We start from the raw sequence: 22,421 nt of genomic DNA, 5'->3' as shown, positions 1-22,421 counted from the left end.
ATAAAAGAATATTATGTATAATTTCTTCCATCATTTTTAGCAATTAGCATAGCAAAGGTTAAAAAGCACACAAAATGGGGCTTCCCTGGTGGCACAGTGGCTGAGAGTCTGCCTGCTGATGCAGGGGACACGGGTTTGTGCCCCGGTCTGGGAAGATCTCACATGCCGCAGAGTGGCTGGGCCCGTGAGCCATGGCCGCTGAGCCTGTGTGTCCAGAGCCTGTGCTCGACAACAGGAGAGGCCACAACAGTGATAGGTCCGTGTACCGCAAAAAAAAAAAAAAAAAAAAAAGAACACACAAAATGATTAGCCTTGTATTTTGGCCTCTGAGAAGAACCTGTTTTTGTTTTTTTTTCTGCCTTTTGGTTAATGGGATCTTGTTTTTACTTGTAGGATGTATTTATTTATGGATCTGATTTGGTAATTTTGCCATGAATGCAATGACTCCTTTTGAATTGCATACTCCTGTCATACTTTAGAAGACTTTTCTAATATGCATTTGCTTACTTATTTTGCTTAATTTTTTACTCTTCCTTCTTTTGGAAGAATCTTACTTCTTATACTGGAGTTATCTATAAGTATTCTAATATCTATCCTTGAATTTCACATCATTTTATCTTATTATGTTTTTCTGAAAATGCTTACCAAGATTTTCTTCCACATGACAGATTCAGTTTTTAAAGCAATAATAGGTTTTATTTTCCTGTTCCATAGAGAGCCTTTATGGGTATTTTGAGTTATTTCCAATATTGATTTTCTGGTTCACTCGATAAAGTATTTTCAGCAATCGGCTTTTCTCCTGAGCCTTCCGGTAGTTTTTTCAGTATCTTTTTAATGGCATCATTTTTTGTTACTAACTAGGTAAACTTAAGCAAGTTACCAAACTTTCTGTGCCTCGATTTCCTTGCAAAGTGGAAATAATTACACTATTTTCCTTATTAATTTGTGTGAGGAATAAATGAGTTAAATATATAAGCTGAATTTTAAATAATTTCAATTAAATTTGGCTTCTATTAGTATTTATTTTTCACTGTTTTCTTCTTTATGCAACTTTGAATGAGACTGACAATAACCAGCAGAGAGAGTTTTTAAATTATTTCTTAATTTCCCTACCTTTCTTCATATTGGCCAAATAACCATTTCAATTGAAACCTGGAGAATGGCTGATATTCTATAGTCTTAGGTCAGTTTCCATTGTTCAGGGCAAATGCATTTAGCATAGCCTTGCCTAACAGAGGTAGAACATTCCTGTCTTGGTCTCTTGTAGACCAATTCTCTTGTTCTCTGATGCATCCAGTCAACGGCAAAGTATAATTTCCACTGTTAATTGCAACATGGGCTATTTCTGTTACTGCTTTGATACCTAATCAACAGACTGTGTAGGAGGTAAGTCGTGGCAATATTTGATTAAAAACGAAGAAGTGAGTTATAAATTAAATGTGGGAACAATCAGTTGATAGTTTTGTTGTGTTTAAAATATAAGGAAATTACTAAAATGGTAGAATGCCAGGTTTTGTAATGGTATGGTTGTAATACTGCAAAAAAACAATTACACAAAACTAAGGTAGAAATTCATTAATGGTCTTGATAATTTAGTCAATAAAATACTATCAAATTATTAACTCCAACCAACTGGATTTTTTTCAAAAACTTAAAGACATTATTTTGATAAACTAACTAATGGTTAAATTTGAAAATTGCACTTCATTGTACTTGGTTGTCTACCTAGATTTAAGGATAGATACTCTATAAGAAGATGGATTAGAAAGATAATTCCTACACATACTATATAAGAAGAGGAATGACAGAAGCTAAATAATGATTAATAGGTTAAAATCTGCATTAAGGGAAATTATGGTTAAGCAGCTTACCCACAGATGCAGAGTAGTATATCTAATATCAATCTAGCATTGTTTTTACCTCACAACTTATTGGTGTGGCAGACACAGACTAGTTGCTCATCAAACCTGGGCATATATCTGGAGAAAACCATAATTCAAAAAGATACATGCACTCCAATGTTTATTGCAGCACTATTTACAATAGCCAGGTCATGGAAGCAACCTAAATGTCCATCAACAGAGGAATGGATAAAGAAGATGTGGTACATATATACAATGGAGTATTACTCAGCCATAAAAAGGGACAAAATTGTGTCATTTGCAGAGATGTGGATGGACCTAGAGACTGTCATAGAGAGTGAAGTCAGAAAGAGAAAAATAAATATCGTATATTAACGTATATTTGTGGAATCTAGAAAAATAGTACAGATGAACTTATTTGCAAAACAGAAATACAAACATGGATGTAGAGAACAAATGTATGGATGCCAAGGGGGAAGAGGGGGTGGGATGAACTGGGAGATTGGGATTGACATATATACACTACTCTGCATAAAACAGATGACTAATGAGAGCCTACTCTATAACACAGGGAACTCTACTCGTTGCTCTGTGGTGACCTAAAAGGGAAGAAAATCCAAAAAAGAGGGAATATATATATATATATATATATATATATATATATGGCTGATTCAGTTTGCTGTACAGCAGAAACTAACACAACTGTGTAAAGCAACTAAACTCCAATAAAATAAATAAATAAATATATATTTTAAAAGATGTGGTACATATATACAATGAAATATTAGTCAAAAAAAAAAAGAATGAAATAATGCCATTTGCAGCAACATGGATGGACCTAGAGATTGTCATACTGAATGAAGTAAGTCAGACAAAGACAAATATCATATGATATCACTTATATGTGGAATCTAAAAAAAAGGTACAAATGAACTTATCTACGAAACAAATAGAGTTACAGATGTAGAAAACAAATTTATGGTCACCAGGGGGTAAGTGGGGGAGAGGGATAAATTGGGAGATTGGGACTGACATATACACACTACTATATATAAAATAGATAACTAATAAGGACTTATGGTATAGCACAGGGAACTATACTTAATACTCTTTAATAGCCTATATATGAAAAAAATCTAAAAAAGAGTGAATATATGTATATGTATAACTGATTCACTTTGTTGCACACCTGAAACTAACACAACATTATAAATCAACTATACTGCAATAAAAAAAATAAGCCTTCTCTAGCTTTCTTTATGATTAGATGTGGCCATAGGATTGAATTCTAGTTAGTAGAACTCGGGGAAGAATAATATTTACTGCTTACAGGTCTGGCACATAAGCAAATGAGCAAAACTACCTTGGTTTGCTCATCTGCTGTCTGGACGTTTATGCCTTAGGAAACTCTGAAAATCATGTCTTGATGATGGCTGAGCCTCCATTATTCTGGGTCTCTGGCTGATTGAGTGGACAGTCCCTCTGCCCCACCACATGAGCAAGAAATAAAATTCTATTGTGTTAAGCCATTGAAATGTCTGGCTCTATCTGTTCCTGCTCTATGTTACATGTATTTTAATGTACATGATCCATGTATATACTTTAATAAAACTGATATAATGAAACAATATTTTGAGTGTGATGACATCAATTCATCTTCTATTCTCTAATTGGACACAAAGATCTAAAAATAAAGAACCAAGTAGAGCCTGCATAGTAATCATATGGAACAACATAATTGAGAGGTTTTGAAAAAGTAAAGACTATCAAACTTTAGGTCACTAGTCTAGTGAAATGAAATAAACTCAGTGAAATGAAGTTTATTCCAGGAAGGAAGGAAGGAAGATTTTTAAAAACAATCAAAAAATCTCTATCATAGTTTTCAAATCCAAATTACTATAGAAAGTTTTGGTAAAGCATCATAAGGTAATAACTGTGTGACAGACAGCTAATAGTTTTACAGTTTAAAATCTCAATAAATACTCTAATTTTAAGGATGGGTAAAAGTCCTTGACTGTCCTGTCATATCAAGTCCTTCCCATATTTTTAAAAAGCGCAAGACAGATTGATACAGATAATATTCCCACAGACTGCAGCACTTCTAGGACTCTTGGTAATATCTGTTCGGCAACTAACCCTTCCTGTTCTCAAAGATCAAAGTCCAAAACCTGCAGGCATCTGAAAAATATTATATAGCAGATACAGCTGCAAAATGAGCATAAAAATTGGGGAGGTGACAGACAGCTTGTTAAGGCCTAGGTGTGCCTCTTGGTAAACTTATATTTGCACACCAATGACAAAATCTCTCTTACAGAAAGTTAACTCTCCCTGGTTTGCATAAATCATGTCCATTGACTCAAATATTATATCATGAAGATATTTAACTTAAACTTGGTCTATTCAAAGAATTTGTGGGCTTAGATGTAGAATTTGACCGTTTCACATTTAATGATTATATTAGTTTGTACTCTCCAGAGAAATACAATCAGTAGGATATATATGGCTATATTAGAGTAGATATATTATAGGAATTGGCTCATAAGGTTATGGAGGCTAAGAAGTCCCACTATCTGTTGTCAGCAAATTGAAGAACCAGGAAACCTGATGGTACAATTCAGTTTGAGTCCAAAGGCCCAAGAACCAGGAGTTCTGAAGTACAAAGTCAGGGAAAGATGCAGGTGCCACATCAAGAAGGGAGACAGAATTCACCCATTCTCTTTTGTTCTATACTGGCCTTCAATGGATTGGATCATACCTGCCCACATGGGTGAAGGAAGATCTTCTTTACTCAGTCTACCAAATCAAATGCTAATCTCTCCCAGAAACACCCCACAGGCAAATTCAGAAATAATATTTTAGCAGCTATCTGGGCATCCCTTAGACCAATCAACTTGATGCATAAAATTAACTGTCATAATGATGCAATAGATTTAAGGATTTTGATGTCTCATGAAATTTTCATCATCATCGCTCTCTCCTTAGTTTGTGGATAGACTGCCACAACAGCTCTGAGCACCTCATGATCACCTTCTGACTTTAGACAGTGACCTTTACACCAACAAACAGAGCCAAGGCAATGCATTCTTTTTGTTAATAGAATAGTTAATAGAACTACATAGTAAAATAAGATATGCATCTGGATATTTCTCTTGTCATAGTTTTATATATTATTTTAATAGATAACATTTTTGTTTGGAGATTATCAATTTGTAATCCTCTGACTGTGGTAGATTACTTGTCTAATTAGAAAGAATCTTTGTGGTAAGTTCATGTTTACATTGACATTACCATTTAAACGTTATACAGTAGCCAAGGAAACAATATGATAATGATGCTCAAAATGAATCTTAACATTTTGCTAGATTTAAATTTCCTAACACACATTCGGGCAATGTATACTTTTTAAAAACCATATCACAGTAACATTTTCTGTTTAGAATTACTATGCAGATGTTTTTCTTATCCACTCCTTAAAGAAAAAAAAAAAAAAACTTGGAGCAAAAAAAGGCATTCTATTTACTAAGGGTGTGTGTGTGTGTGTGTGTGTGTGTGTGTGTGTGTTGCACTTATTTATTTATTTTAATGTAAGTATTGTGTAATTTCCTTAATGAGCATTAGCTTAAGCTTTCAAAAGGTATCATGACTATAAGCAAATTGATAGGAAAGTGGACAACAATGAATTAAGGATTACTGGCAGACTAAGACACTGTTTTATCTCTTTCGGGGTAGACAGAATTAAAATTACCTTCATTAACTGAGCAATATGATGTGGAAAATGAGCTGGGTACTTATCAAGAGGCTCTGTCATTTGCATTTTTGCTAAACTTTCAAGCTTCTCTGTTTTCTAGATGCTTAAGAGCTCTGAGTAGGACAGAAAGAAAAATTTTCAGGGAAGTAAGCCAGGAGGCATTGGAGGACTAGATTAAAGAAACAAAAAGGTTTATCAATAAAGATGTCAGAATTGTGCCTGTATATTTGTAATACAAAAAGACAGCCTTACAGAAAGGATCTAGGATGTACAAATGCATTAATTCTCCACACATTCAACAGTACCACAACAAAGCTAGAGGCTTTTCCTTTGATAAACGATCAGTACTTCATATGACTTACCATAGCTGCCCTGTTGCTAGTTAAAAGTCTGAATTTCAATTAAGCAGTAAATCTTTATGGTATTACATCTTGAACAGTTAACTTTTCCTTTAATCTCCTACAATTCTGAACACTGTTATTTTGCAGAATCATTTTCTTTATGCTCACTCAAAAGGAAAAATATTCTTATTGGACCAGTAAAGAAATATTTTCATCCAAATGAAACACTAAATATTAAATAATTTTTGTTTAGGTTTTTAATATATGTATACGTAAAAAGTTATTATACTTCTACAGTATAATTTAAAAGGCAATCAAATGTATTAATACACAGTCTGAGTTAAAAGTCCATCGACTTGAGTGTACACATTTAGCTCCTATGTCCCATTTCTGAATTCTTTCCCACATATATATTCCTTGAAAGACTTCTTAAATCACACAAAAAAACAAATAAACATTAATAATACCTATAATACTCAAATCAGTGGAAAAATTCTCATTTCCTATGTCACTTCAAATGCCCCTATAGATATTTTAAAACTTATTTTTTAAAAGTATTGGTTAATGCCTAAAAAAGTACAGCTAATAGAGGATACATTTAAAGGATTTGTGCAGCTTTCTTGATGATTTTCATATTTTAAGAGAAAATATAGGCCATTTAATAGGCACCATCTCCTTCATATAGAATTTTAAAACAATTTTAAATTTATGAGTCCATAAAGCCAAATTAACACAACTTCAAAGCTACACATTTAGAGTATCTTTAACAGTTAGACCCATTATTGGAATAAAATACAATTTTCTCTGTTCAGAAGCTTAGAAGAAAATCTTTCCCTTGGAAGCAAATGTAGTTATGCCTATGTCAGCAAAATTCTACCATTATATGTGCTACTTTTCTCAATTAGTTAGAATGCAAATATTTTTCCATTATTTAAAACAATTTTAGCAATTGACTTGAAGAAGTCAGCTACTTCATTTGAATTCCTGTGTGATATTGATAAAAATAAACACATTTAATTTTAAATGAATTATGTATCAAACAAGTATGGGCCAACTATCATGTTGCAGATATTTTATTATTAGATTCTCAGCTATACAGTAAGTTAAACATGCCTGAATAGAAAGCAGTTCTCCTTACAATGTCCCCAGCCCTGCAATACAAGGTAAAGAATGAAATCAAGTATACAGTATGTTAGAAGGTTCTTGCGCTACTGAACATTTAGCCAGGAATGTACATCTGTTTGACTCCAAAGTATCTGACTTTCATTCAGTATAGTGAATCCTCCCAACATAGTTGCCATTAGTCTCCAAACCAGTTCTTAAAAATGAAATCATAATTTTATATTGTAGCAAATACACCTATTAATAACAATACAAAAGATCATTTTGTTCAATACTAGATATTTTATTTCCTTTTGGAAAACATGAACTGTTATTTATTATATTTTTCTCTTTGAAAATTAATGTTATTTCAAGTTTAACTCAACTAATTCATTCTATCCATAATGTGTTTGAACGCTACATGTTCTAAACATGCAAGACTATTACACTAATCCAGCTAACTAAACCTTCTAAGAAACTAACAAAGCTTAATTTGACGGCTGGGCTTAACTCATCAAGGAGGAATTAAGAGTTTTATTAGCTGATTAGTTGTCATTAAACAATGCACACTTGCATTTTCAACATTCTACTGTGGTAAAAAGTAAAATATTTAAGTATTGATTACAAGAATTATGAGAGATGGCGACTTAAGAATCTCATAACTCTAGAATCCTATAATTCTATGAATATTTTTTAAACACAAAATTGTTCCCTAGGAAGAAACACATGCTTCTTATATCAAGTAACGATACTTTTAGCTGTTGAGTTTTTAATTTTTACATTATTTTTGCATATCAGAATAACTATAAGGATTAGAAAACTGATAGATATGTTGGAATAGATTTGCAAGAATCTGGTTTCTATAAAGATATCATACAAGAATATGTCAGATTGGGAGACCAAGGAAATTATGAGACAAAAGAGAAGGAGAAAACTTTTACAGATTAGAAAGGTTATAATGGAAAAATATAAACAGAAAAGATATGGTAGAAGCTACACCACCAATGTCAATCAAGGTTAAGTTTCAAGTAGAAACACTGGAATTAAGTGTAAAAAAATAGCATAATTTACTTAATGCGTGTCCCATGACTTGAATACTACAGAAACTTTTAAATGACTCTTTATAGAAAACAAAATTCATTTTAAAGCATTTATAGAATACACTATAAAGTTCTAATCTTTAATCAAAAGCCACATGAAAAACTATTATTGTCTAATGACTCATACAAATTCTTGTTCTAAAATGTTATAAAAAGTCTCATGTATTTTTCAGTAATTTTAGAAACAAATTATTTGTTTAGTTTAAGTTTTTAAATTAGTAAATCACTTGGGCATCCAAAAATAAAAATAGAAGTATTTATAATGAAGAAAACTATGCACTTACCATCATGATTAGGATTTCCTAGTGTCCATGGCTCATCTGAGTCAAAATGAGTATCTCCCCCAATTCCTGGTCCAGGGAAATAGGCATGTGCCAAAAACCCTCCCTCTCCATCAAAGGGAGAACTGTCACCATGAAAGCCAGATGCAAAAATGATGGTTATATCCACATCACGTTTGCCATTTTCTAATTCACTGTAGGGAACTTCTTCAAACGTCAGAGGAGTTACATTCTGCCACACGTCAAAGGCACGACGAATAGCTTTACGGGTTTCAGGGTCTCCTACTTTTGGAGTTACGTTCTTTATACTGAAATTTAGAAAAAAGGGTAATCAGTATGGCTTTATTATATATAATCTGACTTATTATAGATTGGTTTATTACATATTTTCCTCTCTTCAGTTGAGTAAAAAAATAGAAAAACGTCTCATATTAAGTAGGAAAGAAATTAATTCCTTCTCTCTCTATAGCTAGATTTCCCTGTGCTGGGTCATTTAATTCTCAGCAATATAGTACTCATCTACCAAGGCTATAAATGAGAAGATCTTCTCTGCAGAATGCTTAACACTAGGGTAATTAGATCAATCAGTCATTTTGTCTCCTGAACAACAATAGAAAGGCAGCTTTGCCAAATGATCAAACAGGTGCAGCAGTTTCAAGCTGAAATAAAAAATTCAATTTCTGTCTGGTAATAATTACTTTTAGGGGCACAGTATTTTGTGCACACATGCTGCTTTCAAACAATGTCTTTATGCTCTTATCCATGAACAACAAATCAGTGGATACAAAATTATTTCTCAGTTTTTAAAGAAAATATAATTTAATTACAGTTCCTGATATTCGATTGTTTTTTATATACTTATTTCTAGTCAAAATAAAGCAATGAGAGTGAATAGCTTTTTAATACAAATATTTAACAGTTATATGAATTTAAAGAAGTAACTTGGACATTATTAGCTTATTTGTCTTGAGGTTAATAACAAATGGAAAAAGATATAAGTATTTTTCTCTAGCACTGATCAGATATTTCTCTTTTATCATTTATTTTTCTATTTTTTCTAAATAGAACATAAATGAAACAAATTTATATATATATGTAAGTATTTTATATTGTGGTAGTATAAGTTCATACCATCTTTGTGAAAAGTAATGAGTAAATTTCATAGGAGTTATAACTAAGTTTCAGACCACTTCAACCAATAATCTTACACCCGTGAATCCATGAATTTCACTAAGGGACTGTCTTAATGCATAGGAGGGTATAATATTCAGGTGAATATTATTATTTTATTATTGCAATGCATTTTTATTATTGCAGCACAATAATGAAAGAGAATTGGAGGCTAGATGATATACAAATCATGGTGTCTCTATTGCATGCCATAATATACACAGGATTTGAAATTTGAAAGAGCAAAATTTGATTTTGCTGTTTTAAAGCTATTTAGCTGTATGTAAAAATATTTAAGATATAATTTCTGGTGCAAAAATAGTATGCAGATTATATTTTTCACACAATTGTAACTATGTCAGGATAATTACAAACATTAGGCAGGAATTATACTGACATAATAATAATGGAATTAATTAATTACTATGAGCCAGGCAAGCATTTCACAATATCTTATATATCCCCTGAGTAACCCAGTGAGATGGACATGTATACCTACCCTACAAAGCAAGAAGTTGAGATTTAGAGGAATTTAAAGAAAATTTAGAAGGGCAGAGCTAGTTTTTCATCCCAAACATTCTCACTCAAGAATCAGTTATATTAAATTCTAAGCTAGGCCACACATCTGAAACAAGGTTTTCACTATTTTCTAATACGTATCATAGACCAGACTTACAATGGCTATTTGATGATAAGTATCATTTACTATACATAAAGAAAATGATGAAGTGAACCAAGTGAAATGGAGTTGGGGCAGGGAGTATTCCAGGAAGAAGAAATGGCAAGTGAAATGCTCTGAGGTGGAGACATGCTCGGCAAGTTCGAAGAATGGCAAGGTGGCTGGTATAGTTTGAGCAGAGACAGAGGGCAAGTGCCAAGATTTGAGGTCAGAAAAGCAACAGAGAATCAAATGAGATAGGGGCTTGTTGACCACTGTAAGAAGTTTGGCTTTTGCTCCAATTGAGAGGAAAAAACTGGAGCGTCATGAGCAGAAAAGTGACATTTGACTTATGCTTTAAAGAAATGATCGAGCTTTATGTGGAAAATATATTGAAGTGGAGCAGGAGTAGGGAGACCCACTGAGAACTCTTGCAAATTTTCAGGTGAGAAATGATACTGCTTTGGGCCAGGGGAGTACCAGTGGAGATATTGAGAAATAGTTGGATTTTGGATATATTTTAAAGGTACACTTGCCAAGATGTACTGATGGCTGGACATGAGCTCTGAGGGAAAAGGAAGTGTCAAGGAAGACACCATTATTATTATTATTTTTTACCTGAGCCAAAGGATGGATAGAGCAAAAGAATTCATGCCTGCTCAGGGAGAAAATTATGAAATCTTTTGTTGTTTTAGTGTTTTGTTTGTTTGTTTTAACTTTGTATCCCATTTAGTGTGATGCTTTGAACTCTCTTTTGAAAAAGAGTAAACTATATTGGGGCATCAACAACTTTGTTTAGCTTCTTAGTCTCTAAATTGCTGGTTTTGTTTTCTTTTGTAAAAAAAAAAATTACTTTATTGAAGTATAGTGATTTACAATTTTGTGTTGGTTTCTGGTGTACAGCAAGGCAATTCAGATATATATATATAAAATAGTCTGTGTTTGCTAATCCCAAACTCCCAACCCATCCCTCCTCCACTCCCTCTTCCCCTTGACAACCATAGGTCTGTTTGTTAAAGAATTATTTTTTTTTAAATTTTTTCATATGTATTTTTTAATTTATTTTTATTGCGGTATAGTTGTATTACAATGTTGTGTTAGTTTCAGGTGTACAGCAATGTGAATCTGTTATACATATACATATATCCACTCTTTTTTAAGATTCTTTTTTCACATAGGCCATTACAGAGTGTTCAGTAGAGTTCCCTGTGCTATACAGTAGGTTCTTATAAGTTATCTATTTTATATACAGTAGTGTGTATATGTTAATCCTGATCTCCCAGTTTATCCCTCCCACCCCACTTATACCCTGGTAACCATAAGTATGTTTTCTACATCTGCGACTTTACTTCTTTCTGTTTTGTAAGTAAATTCATTTGTACCCTTTTTTTTAGATTTCACATATAAGCAATATCATATATTTGTCTTTCTCTGTCAGACTTACTTCACTCAGTATGACAATCTCTAGGTCCATCCATGTTGTTGTAAATAGCATTATTTCATTATTTTTTAAGGCTGAGTAATAATCCGTTGTATATATATGTACCACATATTCTTTATCCATTCCTCTGTTGATGGACATTTAGGTTGTTTCCATGTCCTGGCTATTGTAAATAGTGCTGCAAAGAACACTGGGTTGCATGTAACTTTTCGAAGTATGGTTTTTCCGCATATATGCCTAGGAGTGGGGTTGCTGGATAATATGGTAGCTCTATTTTTAGTTTTTTAAGGAACTTCCATACTGTTCTCCATAGTGGCTGTACCGATTCACATTCCCACCAACAGTGTAAGAGGGTTCCCTTTTCTCCAGCATTTATTGTTTGTAGATTTTTTGATGATGGCCAGTCTGACTGGTGTGAAGTGATGACTCATTGTCATTTTGATTTGCATTTCTCTAATAATTAGTGATGCTGAGCGTCTTTTCATGTGCTTTTTGGCCATCTATATATCTTTGGCAAAATGTCTATTTAGATCTTGCACTCAGTTTTTGATACGGTTTTTTGTTTTTTTGATATTGAACTGCATGAGCTGTTTGTACATTTTGGAGATTAATCCCTTGTTAGTTGCTTCATTTGCAAATATTTTCTCCCATTCTGAGGGTTGTCTTTTTACTTTGTTTTTGCTTTCTTTTCTATATTACCTATTTGATGGCCGATGCATGCAGATTAATGTCGTAACTTTGAATTTTGTCTAAATTAATTTTCCTTGTAGTCTTTTATTTTCTTTCCACCTTATCGGATCGCAGAAGCCCATCATTAGTGGGCAAGTATTTTTATGACAAGCATTTGAAAGAATGTACTACATAATAGGTACTGCTCTAGGTGACAGACATAAAACTGTGAATAAGACTCTGATCTTGTAGAACTTATATATTTTAGTGGTAAGAGATAAACAATAAAAAATACAATTATAGATGGTTATAAATGAAGGGTGAGGAGGTGAGATAAGTAGATGATAAATGGGATTTCAATGACAAAAGGAGCCATGCATGCCTAGCACTGAGTTTCCATCCAGAAGGAATAGTGAGCAGCACAAACAAACTTGGCCAGTTCAGAGAATGAGACTGCTTTGTGAACTGGTGCAAAATGAATGCTCAGAACAGTGGTATGAGATGAAAGAGAATTGGCAGGGAGTGGGTTATGTTCTGTGAAAGGAAACCACTGAAGAGTTTTAAGCAGAGACGTATCCTGGTATTTTTCCAGTTTACAAAGATCACTGCTTCTGATGAAAAATGACTAGGGGGACAAGATTGGAACCAAACATTTTGGAAGTTTGAGCAAGTGAAATTAGAGAAATGTACTAGAGTGGCTGTCATGGAGATATGAAGAATTAGACAAGTTCAGTATACATTCTGAGGATATTGTTAATAGGAATTAGTGTTGGATTCAATATGTAATGGAGAAATCATTTTATATTCAAATAAAGGGTAACCTTACAGCAAAGAAAAATGAAATCATGTTAGTATGATATGTATATAAGTACACAGTGGTTCTGAGAAAAATGAAGTAATATAATATAATAAAAAATAATAAATGTGGAGTACCATTTTGACTTGAAAACACATCACTGTGTTTTTCAAAGCTATGTACTGACGAATTTCCAAAATGTGCTTAACTACAATATTTGTGAAGTCATTCATAAATACAAGACATAAGTGTATTTTCAAATTACAATTTTCTCCTGATATATGCCCAGGAGTGGGATTGCTGGATCATACGGTAGTTTTATACTTAGTTTTTTAAGGAACCTCCGTACTGTTCTCCATAATGGCTGTACCAATTTACATTCTCACTTACTGCACTCCAGTGTTCATTGCAGAACTATTTACAATAGCTAAGACATGGAAGCAACCTAAATGTCCATTGACAGAAGAATTGATAAAGAAGATGTGGTACATGTATACAATGGAATATTACTCAGCCATAAAAAAGAACAAAATAATGTCATTTGCAGCAACATGGATGGACCTGGAGATTATCATACTAAGTGAAGTAAGTAAGAGAAAGACAAATATATGTGGAATATCATAAAAAATAATACAAATAAACTTAGTTACAGAATAGAAACAGACTCAGAGACCTCAAAATCAAAATTGTGGTTACCAGAGGAGAAACGTGGGGGGCAGTGATAGATTGGGAGATTGGGACTGTCATATACACACTGATATGTATAAAATACGTAACTAATAGGGACCTACTGTATAGCACAGGGAACTCTACTCAGTATTCTGTGGTGACCTATATGGGAAAATAATCTGAAAAAGAACAGATATACATATATATATACATGGCTGATTCACATTGCTGTACACCTGAAACTAACACAACATTGTAAATCAACTATACTCCCATAAAAATTTTTTAAAAATACAAGACACATTAGTGTACTTCAGAATTAGAGCTGGAATTCTGAATTAGGTACACACAAAAACCAACTTAGAAATTTTATGCCATTGAGAGATGTTTTGTATTTACTAATAACTGAAATAATAAAGAGCACAGAGACATCATACGATATTAAGAGTAAACACTGTTATTCTTAATATTCTAATACGTAATACACAAAATTGTTAATATATACTTGCAAAATAAAGACAATACTATAAATTAAGGTTATAATAATAAAATTAAGGTTATATTTGAAAAACAAACTAATTTAATTTTAAAGTGCTTTTACTTTGTCTTTTTTTGTGGAAATAGAGTGGTTATAGTGAACATATTTTCCATTTTAATAAGACAATTGTTTTCATTTTTTGAATTCTCTATTGGGTTTTTTCATTATGCTATTTCACTGATTCTTTTAAGCCTTCAGTTTGGTAAATTTTGTAACATTTACCTAAAAAAAAAATATATATATATATATATTATCTTTAACAATCATGTCTTATACAACCTGCATAATAAAATTGATGAAGTGGGAAATTCAAGACATCATTGTTCATCAGAATAATTGGTACTGAAGGCAAAGTATGTTAATTTATTTTTAAGGTTACTGTGTAAGGTCAGGATTCTCTAGGTTTAATTTCATTGAATCACTACCAATTCATTTAATAAAAAATTTATGTACTAATAATGTAGTATTTCCCTTTCAAGTTTTTAATAGAGTGATGACTGTTTTCCAAAATTAGAGTATTAATTTATCTCTAACATGAAAGTAAGAAAAAAACTAAATATTTTGGTGTTTGGTATTACATATTCAAAGTTAAAAGAAGCTTGAACTCTGCTTTACAGTTCTCAATAGCAATACATAAATTTCTCCATGATGAGTGAGATATTAAGTTTACTTTACTATTTCTAGGGTAAAGTGTTAGAATTTGACGTTTAGAGAAACAGTAAATCTGGGGAGAAAGAGGCTTATTAACAAAACTCTACCAAAATATGTTTGTGTTTTCTTTACTCATGGAACTGTAGGAATTATTTTGCTTCATTAGCTCTGTAAAATAAATTAATATGAAATGTAAAATAATCAAATATTTGTTCATTTGAATAGAAGTTATGGGAAATGTGTAACAAGGACATTGCCAAAGGTTTCATCATTTTCAAATCAAGTAAACTCTGTTTAGGTATTCAGGAGACAGTACATGTTACCCAATGCCTAAAATTACCATGTAAAGTCAGAATTCTCTAGTTTCAGTATTATTGGATGCATATCAATTTCTTCAATAAAAATTCTACATACTAATAATGACTCTTTCCCCCTAAAATTTTGATAAAGTGATCAATCTTTTTCAAATTTTGGGTACTGTTTTATCTCTAATTTTCAAAGTAAGAAAAAATAAAACTGAATACTTCGGTATTTAGTTAAGATACAGAAGTTATATGATGTGCTTATGTCAAGATATTTTGGTATGACCAGGGTTATATACCATTTACTCAATTCAATAAATAAAAATAGTTGTTCAGAAAAGCATACTAATATTTTATTAAAAATGATTAGCAAGTAAATGGAATTTATCATAACTAGGAAAGTAGACAATTTCTAAGAATATAACAGAGTAAAACTAATAAACTACATTTTTAAATTATTAGCAGGTCCTTATTCAGAATGTATTAAAATGTTCTATCAGAGGAGAACTAAATAGACTAACTTACTTTTACCCATATTTGTTTGTATAGTTGATGTGACTTCACTTTTTTTTTAAATACAAGAAATCATCAGAGTGGAGATTGACTATGGAGTCCCTCTAGGAAAGCTAACATTAAATATTTGACTATTTCCAAAGATGCTAGCTTTCCAGGTAGGGCAGACCTAGGTACATATTACTTTGGGTCTTATTTAAATAGTTTCTGTTTCTCAGCTTGCTGTGTATCCTCCGGATACACAAGTTTGTCAATAGGATAATCAAGTTCAGTGAGCTCATTGGGTTTAGAGAGAATGGTGAGAAATATCTCTGGGAAGGAACTTCTTTAGCAATTTCTAGCTTTTTTTCTGCATATATTGTTAAAGTAAAATAATAACTCCTAGGGTTGTATCCTTAGTAGTCACAGAAGCATGGATTTAAAATCAAGGTTAGCTAAAGGAAGAATTTACTGGGAAAATCAATACTAATTAATTTAATATAATATAACATAATACTGTCAGATCCACTAATATATTATGAATACTCATTAATATACTATAATTTTTTTTACATCTTTATTAGAGTATAATTGCTTTACAATGGTGTGTTAGTTTCTGCTTTATAACAAAGTGAATCAGTTATACATATACATATGTTCCCATATCTCTTCCCCCTTGCATCTCCCTCCCTCCCACCCTCCCTATCCCACCCATCCAGGTGGTCACAAAGCACCAAGCTGATCTCCCTGTGCTATGCGGCTGCTTCCCACTAGCTATCTACCTTACGTTTGTTAGTGTATATATGTCCATGCCTCTCTCTCACTTTGTCACAGCTTACCCTTCCCCCTCCCCATATCCTCAAGTCCATTCTCTAGTAGGTCTGTGTCTTTATACCTGTCTTACCCCTAGGTTCTTCATGACATTTTTTTTCTTAAATTCTATATATATGTGTTAGCATACGGTATTTGTCTTTCTCTTTCTGACTTACTTCACTCTGTATGACAGACTCTAGGTCTATCCACCTCATTACAAGTAGCTCAATTTCGTTTCTTTTTATGGCTGAGTAATATTCCATTGTATATATGTGCCACATCTTCTTTATCCATTCATCTGATGATGGACACTTAGGTTGTTTCCATCTCCGGGCTATTGTAAATAGAGCTGCAATGAACATTTTTGTACATGAGTCTTTTTGAATTATGGTTTTCTCAGGGTATATGCCCAGTAATATACTATAATTTTTTAAAATAGATGCATCTGGCAGTTGATTACCTATCCCATTGGTCATTTATTATATAAGTTATTATTTTGGAGTTTATATTTTATAGAGAAAAGGAACTTAGGCTAAATCTAGTTTATATAATATTCAGTAGACCTGAGAAATAAATATCTACTTGATAAAAAATGATGTTACTCATTAAGATCCTATTATTATTTTGAATAAAGTTTAACCAAAGCCTACTAAAAATTCATTAATTTTTTCAGCAACTATTTTTTGAGGATCTAATACACAGCAGACACTCTACTAGGTGCTGGGGAGCATAAAATGGATATGTCCTCTGATGAAATGGAGCTCCTGTATGGTCTTGAAGTAACATACAGTATACTATTTTACAATTATTCACTTACATACCTGTCTCCCATACTAGACTACATTCTCCATGGGAGCAGGGGCCTTGCCTAGCTCATCTGTCTATTGACAGTTCTGTCACATAATGCTGTTCAATAATCATTTATTGAATTAAATACACCTAATTATCCAAGAAGCAAAATTTGTCAAAAGGAAATCGATCATAAAAATTCAAGTAAGAGATGAATGGTCACTAGTACTTGTATTACAGTTATAACCAGCATATATATTATGCATCAGCCAAAGTTATATATATCCCTAAGAATACGTAAGTGATACAACCTCAGAAGTTTCCATTTCTAGGCATCAAACATTGAGGTCATTTAAGTGGAAGGCATAGGGTCCTAGACATTCCCTTTAAATGGACTGATTATAGAAAGTTCCTTTCAATCCCACATTTTAAAGATAGGAGATCTTAAAGTTATGTAATTGAACTTTCCAACCATTACACAAATGTTCTCTAATTTCCCTGACAAGTGAATAAATTTCCTGGTTTATATGTTTCCAATGATGAAAAAAGAATTGTAGGATGGATGATTTAATTTTCTGATAGCTCAAAATATTAAATTTCTCTTAAAGCCTTTAAGTATTTGAAAATAGGGCTTCCCTGGTAGCGCAGTGGTTAAGAATCCACCTGCCAATGCAGGGGACACGGGTTCAAGCCCTGGCCTGGGAAGATCTCACACTCTGTGGAGCAACTAAGCCCATGCACCACAACTACTGTGCTTGCACTCTAGAGCCCACGAGCCACAGCTACTGAGCCTGTGTACCACAACTACTGAAGCCCATGTGCCTAGAGCCTGTGCTCCACAACAAGAGAAGCCACAACAAGAGAAGCCACTGCAATGAGAAGCCCATGCACCATAATGAAAAGTAGGCCCCGCTCACTGAAACTAGAGAAAGCCGCACAGTGAGGAAGACCCAGTGCAGCCAAAAATAAATTAATTAATTAAAATATAAAAGATATTTAAGTATTTGAAAATAACAGGAAATTTCTCCCTTAAATATTCTTTCCATCATGTTAAGAACACTTGGCTCTAATCTTGAGCTCTTCTTCATGCAAACTGCATTCAAGATCTCTTAGTATTTTGATTTCTTTTTAGAGGTGTACATTAATTTGCCAAGAAGCAGCAGAAAATGTGGTGGCCCAAAGAAAAAAAGATACATCAGGTAAGGCATGGCCAACAAAGCAGAGATAAAATTAGCATCTCCACTGCTTTGAACACTTCGCTTTCTATAAATCTACTATGGACATTCTAGCTTTTCTTTTTGAGCCACATTATACTGTTGGCTCATAATGAGTTTGCAATCAAATAAAACCTAGATTCTACCACCCCCATTCCAACTCCTGTCTTTATTCTGTAATGGCACATTCTGTAATCATTTTGAGCTCCAATGTCATATTTTGTATTTATTTTCCTAAACATAGTAAAAAAAAAAAGTAGTAGCAAATGATACTATTTACTACCTATTATATACAAGGCAACTTCTTAACACCTTATATATATTAACTTTAGAAGGTAGTATCTTTAGCTCTCACTCCCAACTTTCTCTTATCCTGTTATAATATTCTCAACAATTTCTGGGATTTGTCTGATAAATTAAAGGAGTTAAGATAATAATTGGCATTTATTAAGCACTGAGTTTCAAGCACTATGCTGTTTTTGGTTTTTTTCCCTACTATCTGACTTAATTGTCTCCTAAGCCTTGTGAGGCAGGTATTGTTACAATACTCACTTTACACACAGGGAAAATGAGACTTGGAAAAATAAGTAACTTGATCCTGGTTTTACAGGTAGCAAGTATCAGAGCCAGAATGAAAATCCAGACTTTTCTTACTCCAAAACTCTTGATCACATTATGTGCATATCAATAATCAAACATTAAAAAATAATCTGGAAATTTACAGGGATAAACACCTAATTATTTGAAAATTCAAAACTAACTGAGACAATTGTCAGTATAGGGATACAACATAGATGGAATTATGATCTGTTCTGAACCTAATGGCTCTTAGTTTCTCTCTTTCTTTCTTTTAAAATTGAATGGTGTAGGTAGTACCTAAGGATGCAGAGACACTAAACAGGGTACACTGTCAAGAGTTTGGAAATCAGGTCAGAAAAATAATAAAATCTGAAATGGAAAAAAATAAATATCAATATACATAGTTGTGTAAGCTTTATAGGTCTAAAATTGATTATACTTTAATCCAGTTGGTATTTATTGATTTTTCTATGGTATGAGGTAAGAACCTAATTTCATTGTTTTCCGTATAGATAACCAATTATCACAGAATAAGTTAATAAGTAAAATAGCCCATCCTTTCCTCACTGATCTACAAGGACTGCTCTGGCATAAATCAATTTTTTAATACATGAATGGTCTATTTCTGTGATCATTTGTCTGCACTGTTGGACTATTTGTCTATCTCTGTGCTAACACCACATATTGCCTTAATTTGTATTGATTTAAAGAAAGTCTTCGTATCTAGTAAGTGGGAACATTTTGATTAATATTGGGCCTTCACTAATCCTCAGAGATTTTTGAGTCAGTTTGTTAAATTATACAAAAAATATTACTGGGAATTTTGTTAAAATTGCATTGAATTTGTGAAAGAGCTGAACTTTCATTATATTGAGACTTTCTATTAAGAGTAAAATATATCTCTACATTTATTTTTGGTTTTTTTATGTCTTTCAATAAAAGTTCCTAATTTTCTTCTTAAAGGGCTTACACATCTTTTGTAGATTTATTCTTTACTCGTACTTTTGTGTCTATTTTAAATGTCATTTTTGTAAAGATTATACTCTGTGTGTGTGCTGGTTTACTTTGTATATTGATCTGGTAAAAAATTTCCAGTTTCTGTTCTGACATGTAAAGAGCTTGGAAGCTGTCACTCCCAACCTCACAATAAGACAAAAAAGCTGAGCAAACAAAAACTAAACAACACTTCATAGCTCCATCAGGGAATTGCAGTTACAGGGCAAAGTTCCACCCCCAAAACTGGAGACACAGAAGAGTACGAAGAATCACAAGCAAAAGTCCCTGAATCATTCCTGTCTGATATAGTAGAAGAAAAGAAGTAAAAGGCTATGCTAATATTCTGGGTGTAAGATCCCCAAAAGTCAAGCCCACCTAAAAAACTGACATCTAATCACAGGATTATAGACTGCTTCCTCACCCCAATACTTTACACCACACCAACAAGGCTCAGTATAATAACAGTGGATTACAAATTAGAAAGCTGCAAGACACAAAGTTTATTTAAGAAAGAGCTTCTAGGATATTCAGAGACAGCATGGGAGACAAAAACTAGGCCAGTAGAAGAAAATGAAGCTTCCAACACCTACAGCTACAAGAAAAAATAAACAGCCAAACTCCTAAGCAGATGAACATGAAACTTCACACTAAAGGCTTATTACCTCAGTTTCATGACCCAATATATCATGTTTGGCTTTCAAAAAAAAAATTAATAACATGCTAAAAGTCAAGAGAAAACACAGACTGAAGAGACAAAAGAAGCATTAGAACCAGACTCTTTATGGCAGAGATTTTGAATTATCAGACCAGAAATTTGAATTAAATATGATCAATATCCTAAGGGCTCTAATGGGAAAAGTGGACAACAAGAAAAAAACACATGAGTAATATAAACAGAGAGATGGAAACTACAAGAAAGAATTAAAAGGAAATGCTAAATAAATAAATATATATATATATATATAAATAGAAATGTCTCTGATAGGTTCATCATAAGACTATATAACCAAGGGAAGAATCAGTGAACTTGAAGATAACTCAGTTGAAACTTCCCAAATTGAAAAGCAAAGGGGAAAAAAAAAAAAAAAAGGCTGGAAAACAGAACAGAGCATCCAAGAACTATGGGACATTTAAGTGTAACAGAACATAATGAGAATACTAGAATAAGAAGAGAGATATGAACAGAGACATATTTCAAATAATGTCACACACCAAACCACAGATCCAGGACTTTCAGAGAACAAAATCTACACGCAGACATATTATATTCAAACTGCAGAAAACCAAAGACAAAGATAAAACCTTGAATGAAGCCAGAGGGGGGAAAAACACCTTATCTACAGAGGAACAAAGATACCAATTCAATTAGACTTCTCCTCAAAAACCATCTAAGCAAGAAGAATATGATCCAAGCAAGAAGAATATTGATATGTTAATAGAAAATGGTAATATATACAATGCTCAATATGACCAGAAAAGGTAGAAAAAAAGGAAATACAAAAACAAAAGCAAAACAAAATCCACAAAAAAAAGAACAACAGAAATGGGCAGCAAAAGGTTACAAATATAGTAGATATTAATTTAACTATATAAATAACTACTTGGAATGTGAATAGCCTAAATATACCAATGGAAAGATAAAGACGATAAGAGTGGATTTAAAAAAAAAAAAACCCAACTATATGTTGTTTACAAGAAACTCACCTTAAATATATAGATTTTGATGGTTAAAAATAGGAGGATAAAAAATATACCACGCTACACTAATCAAAAGAAAACCATAATAGCTATAGTATTTTCAGACAAAGTCTTCCTCAGAGCAAAGTAAATTATCAGAGATAAAGAGGGGCATTACATAATGATAAAGGTGTCAATTTTTCCAAGGTGTAACAAACCTTAATATATATATGTTTAACAACAGAGCAACAAAATAAATGAGGCAAAAACTGATAGAACTTCAAGAAGAGAAAGGCAAGTGTACCGTTTGTTGGAGACTTCAACACCACTCTATCAGTAATTGACAGACCCTGCTGATAGAAAATAGTAAGGATATATTCGAACTGAACAGCATCATTAATCAACTTTATCTAATCAACATGTACAGAGCACTTCATCCAAAACCAGCAGAATACTCATTACTCTCAATCTCACATGGAACATTCACCAAGAATACTAGGGAAAATCTCAAAATGCTTGGAGATACAGCAGCAT

At 32.7% G+C, this 22,421-nt stretch overlaps 1 protein-coding gene across 1 annotated transcript in view; it reads right to left on the bottom strand.

Annotated features, from left to right (window-relative positions):
• The window catches only part of MMP16 (matrix metallopeptidase 16), a 357,858-nt gene that overhangs the window by 156,998 nt on the left and 178,439 nt on the right, over positions 1-22,421 (bottom strand). The window contains exon 4 of the mRNA XM_089898989.1: positions 8,437-8,741. Coding sequence (XP_089755115.1) covers positions 8,437-8,741 — 305 coding nt within the window. The remainder of the gene's footprint in view (positions 1-8,436; positions 8,742-22,421) is intronic.

This window comes from Delphinapterus leucas, chromosome 17 (genome assembly GCF_059928025.1).
Source record: "Delphinapterus leucas isolate spDelLeu-1000000601 "Yukka" chromosome 17, BTC_Dleu_Yukka2, whole genome shotgun sequence".
Taxonomy (NCBI): Eukaryota; Metazoa; Chordata; class Mammalia; order Artiodactyla; family Monodontidae; genus Delphinapterus; species Delphinapterus leucas.
The sequence above is the reverse complement of the archived record's forward strand: the minus strand, read 5'-3'. Positions and strand labels throughout refer to the sequence as shown.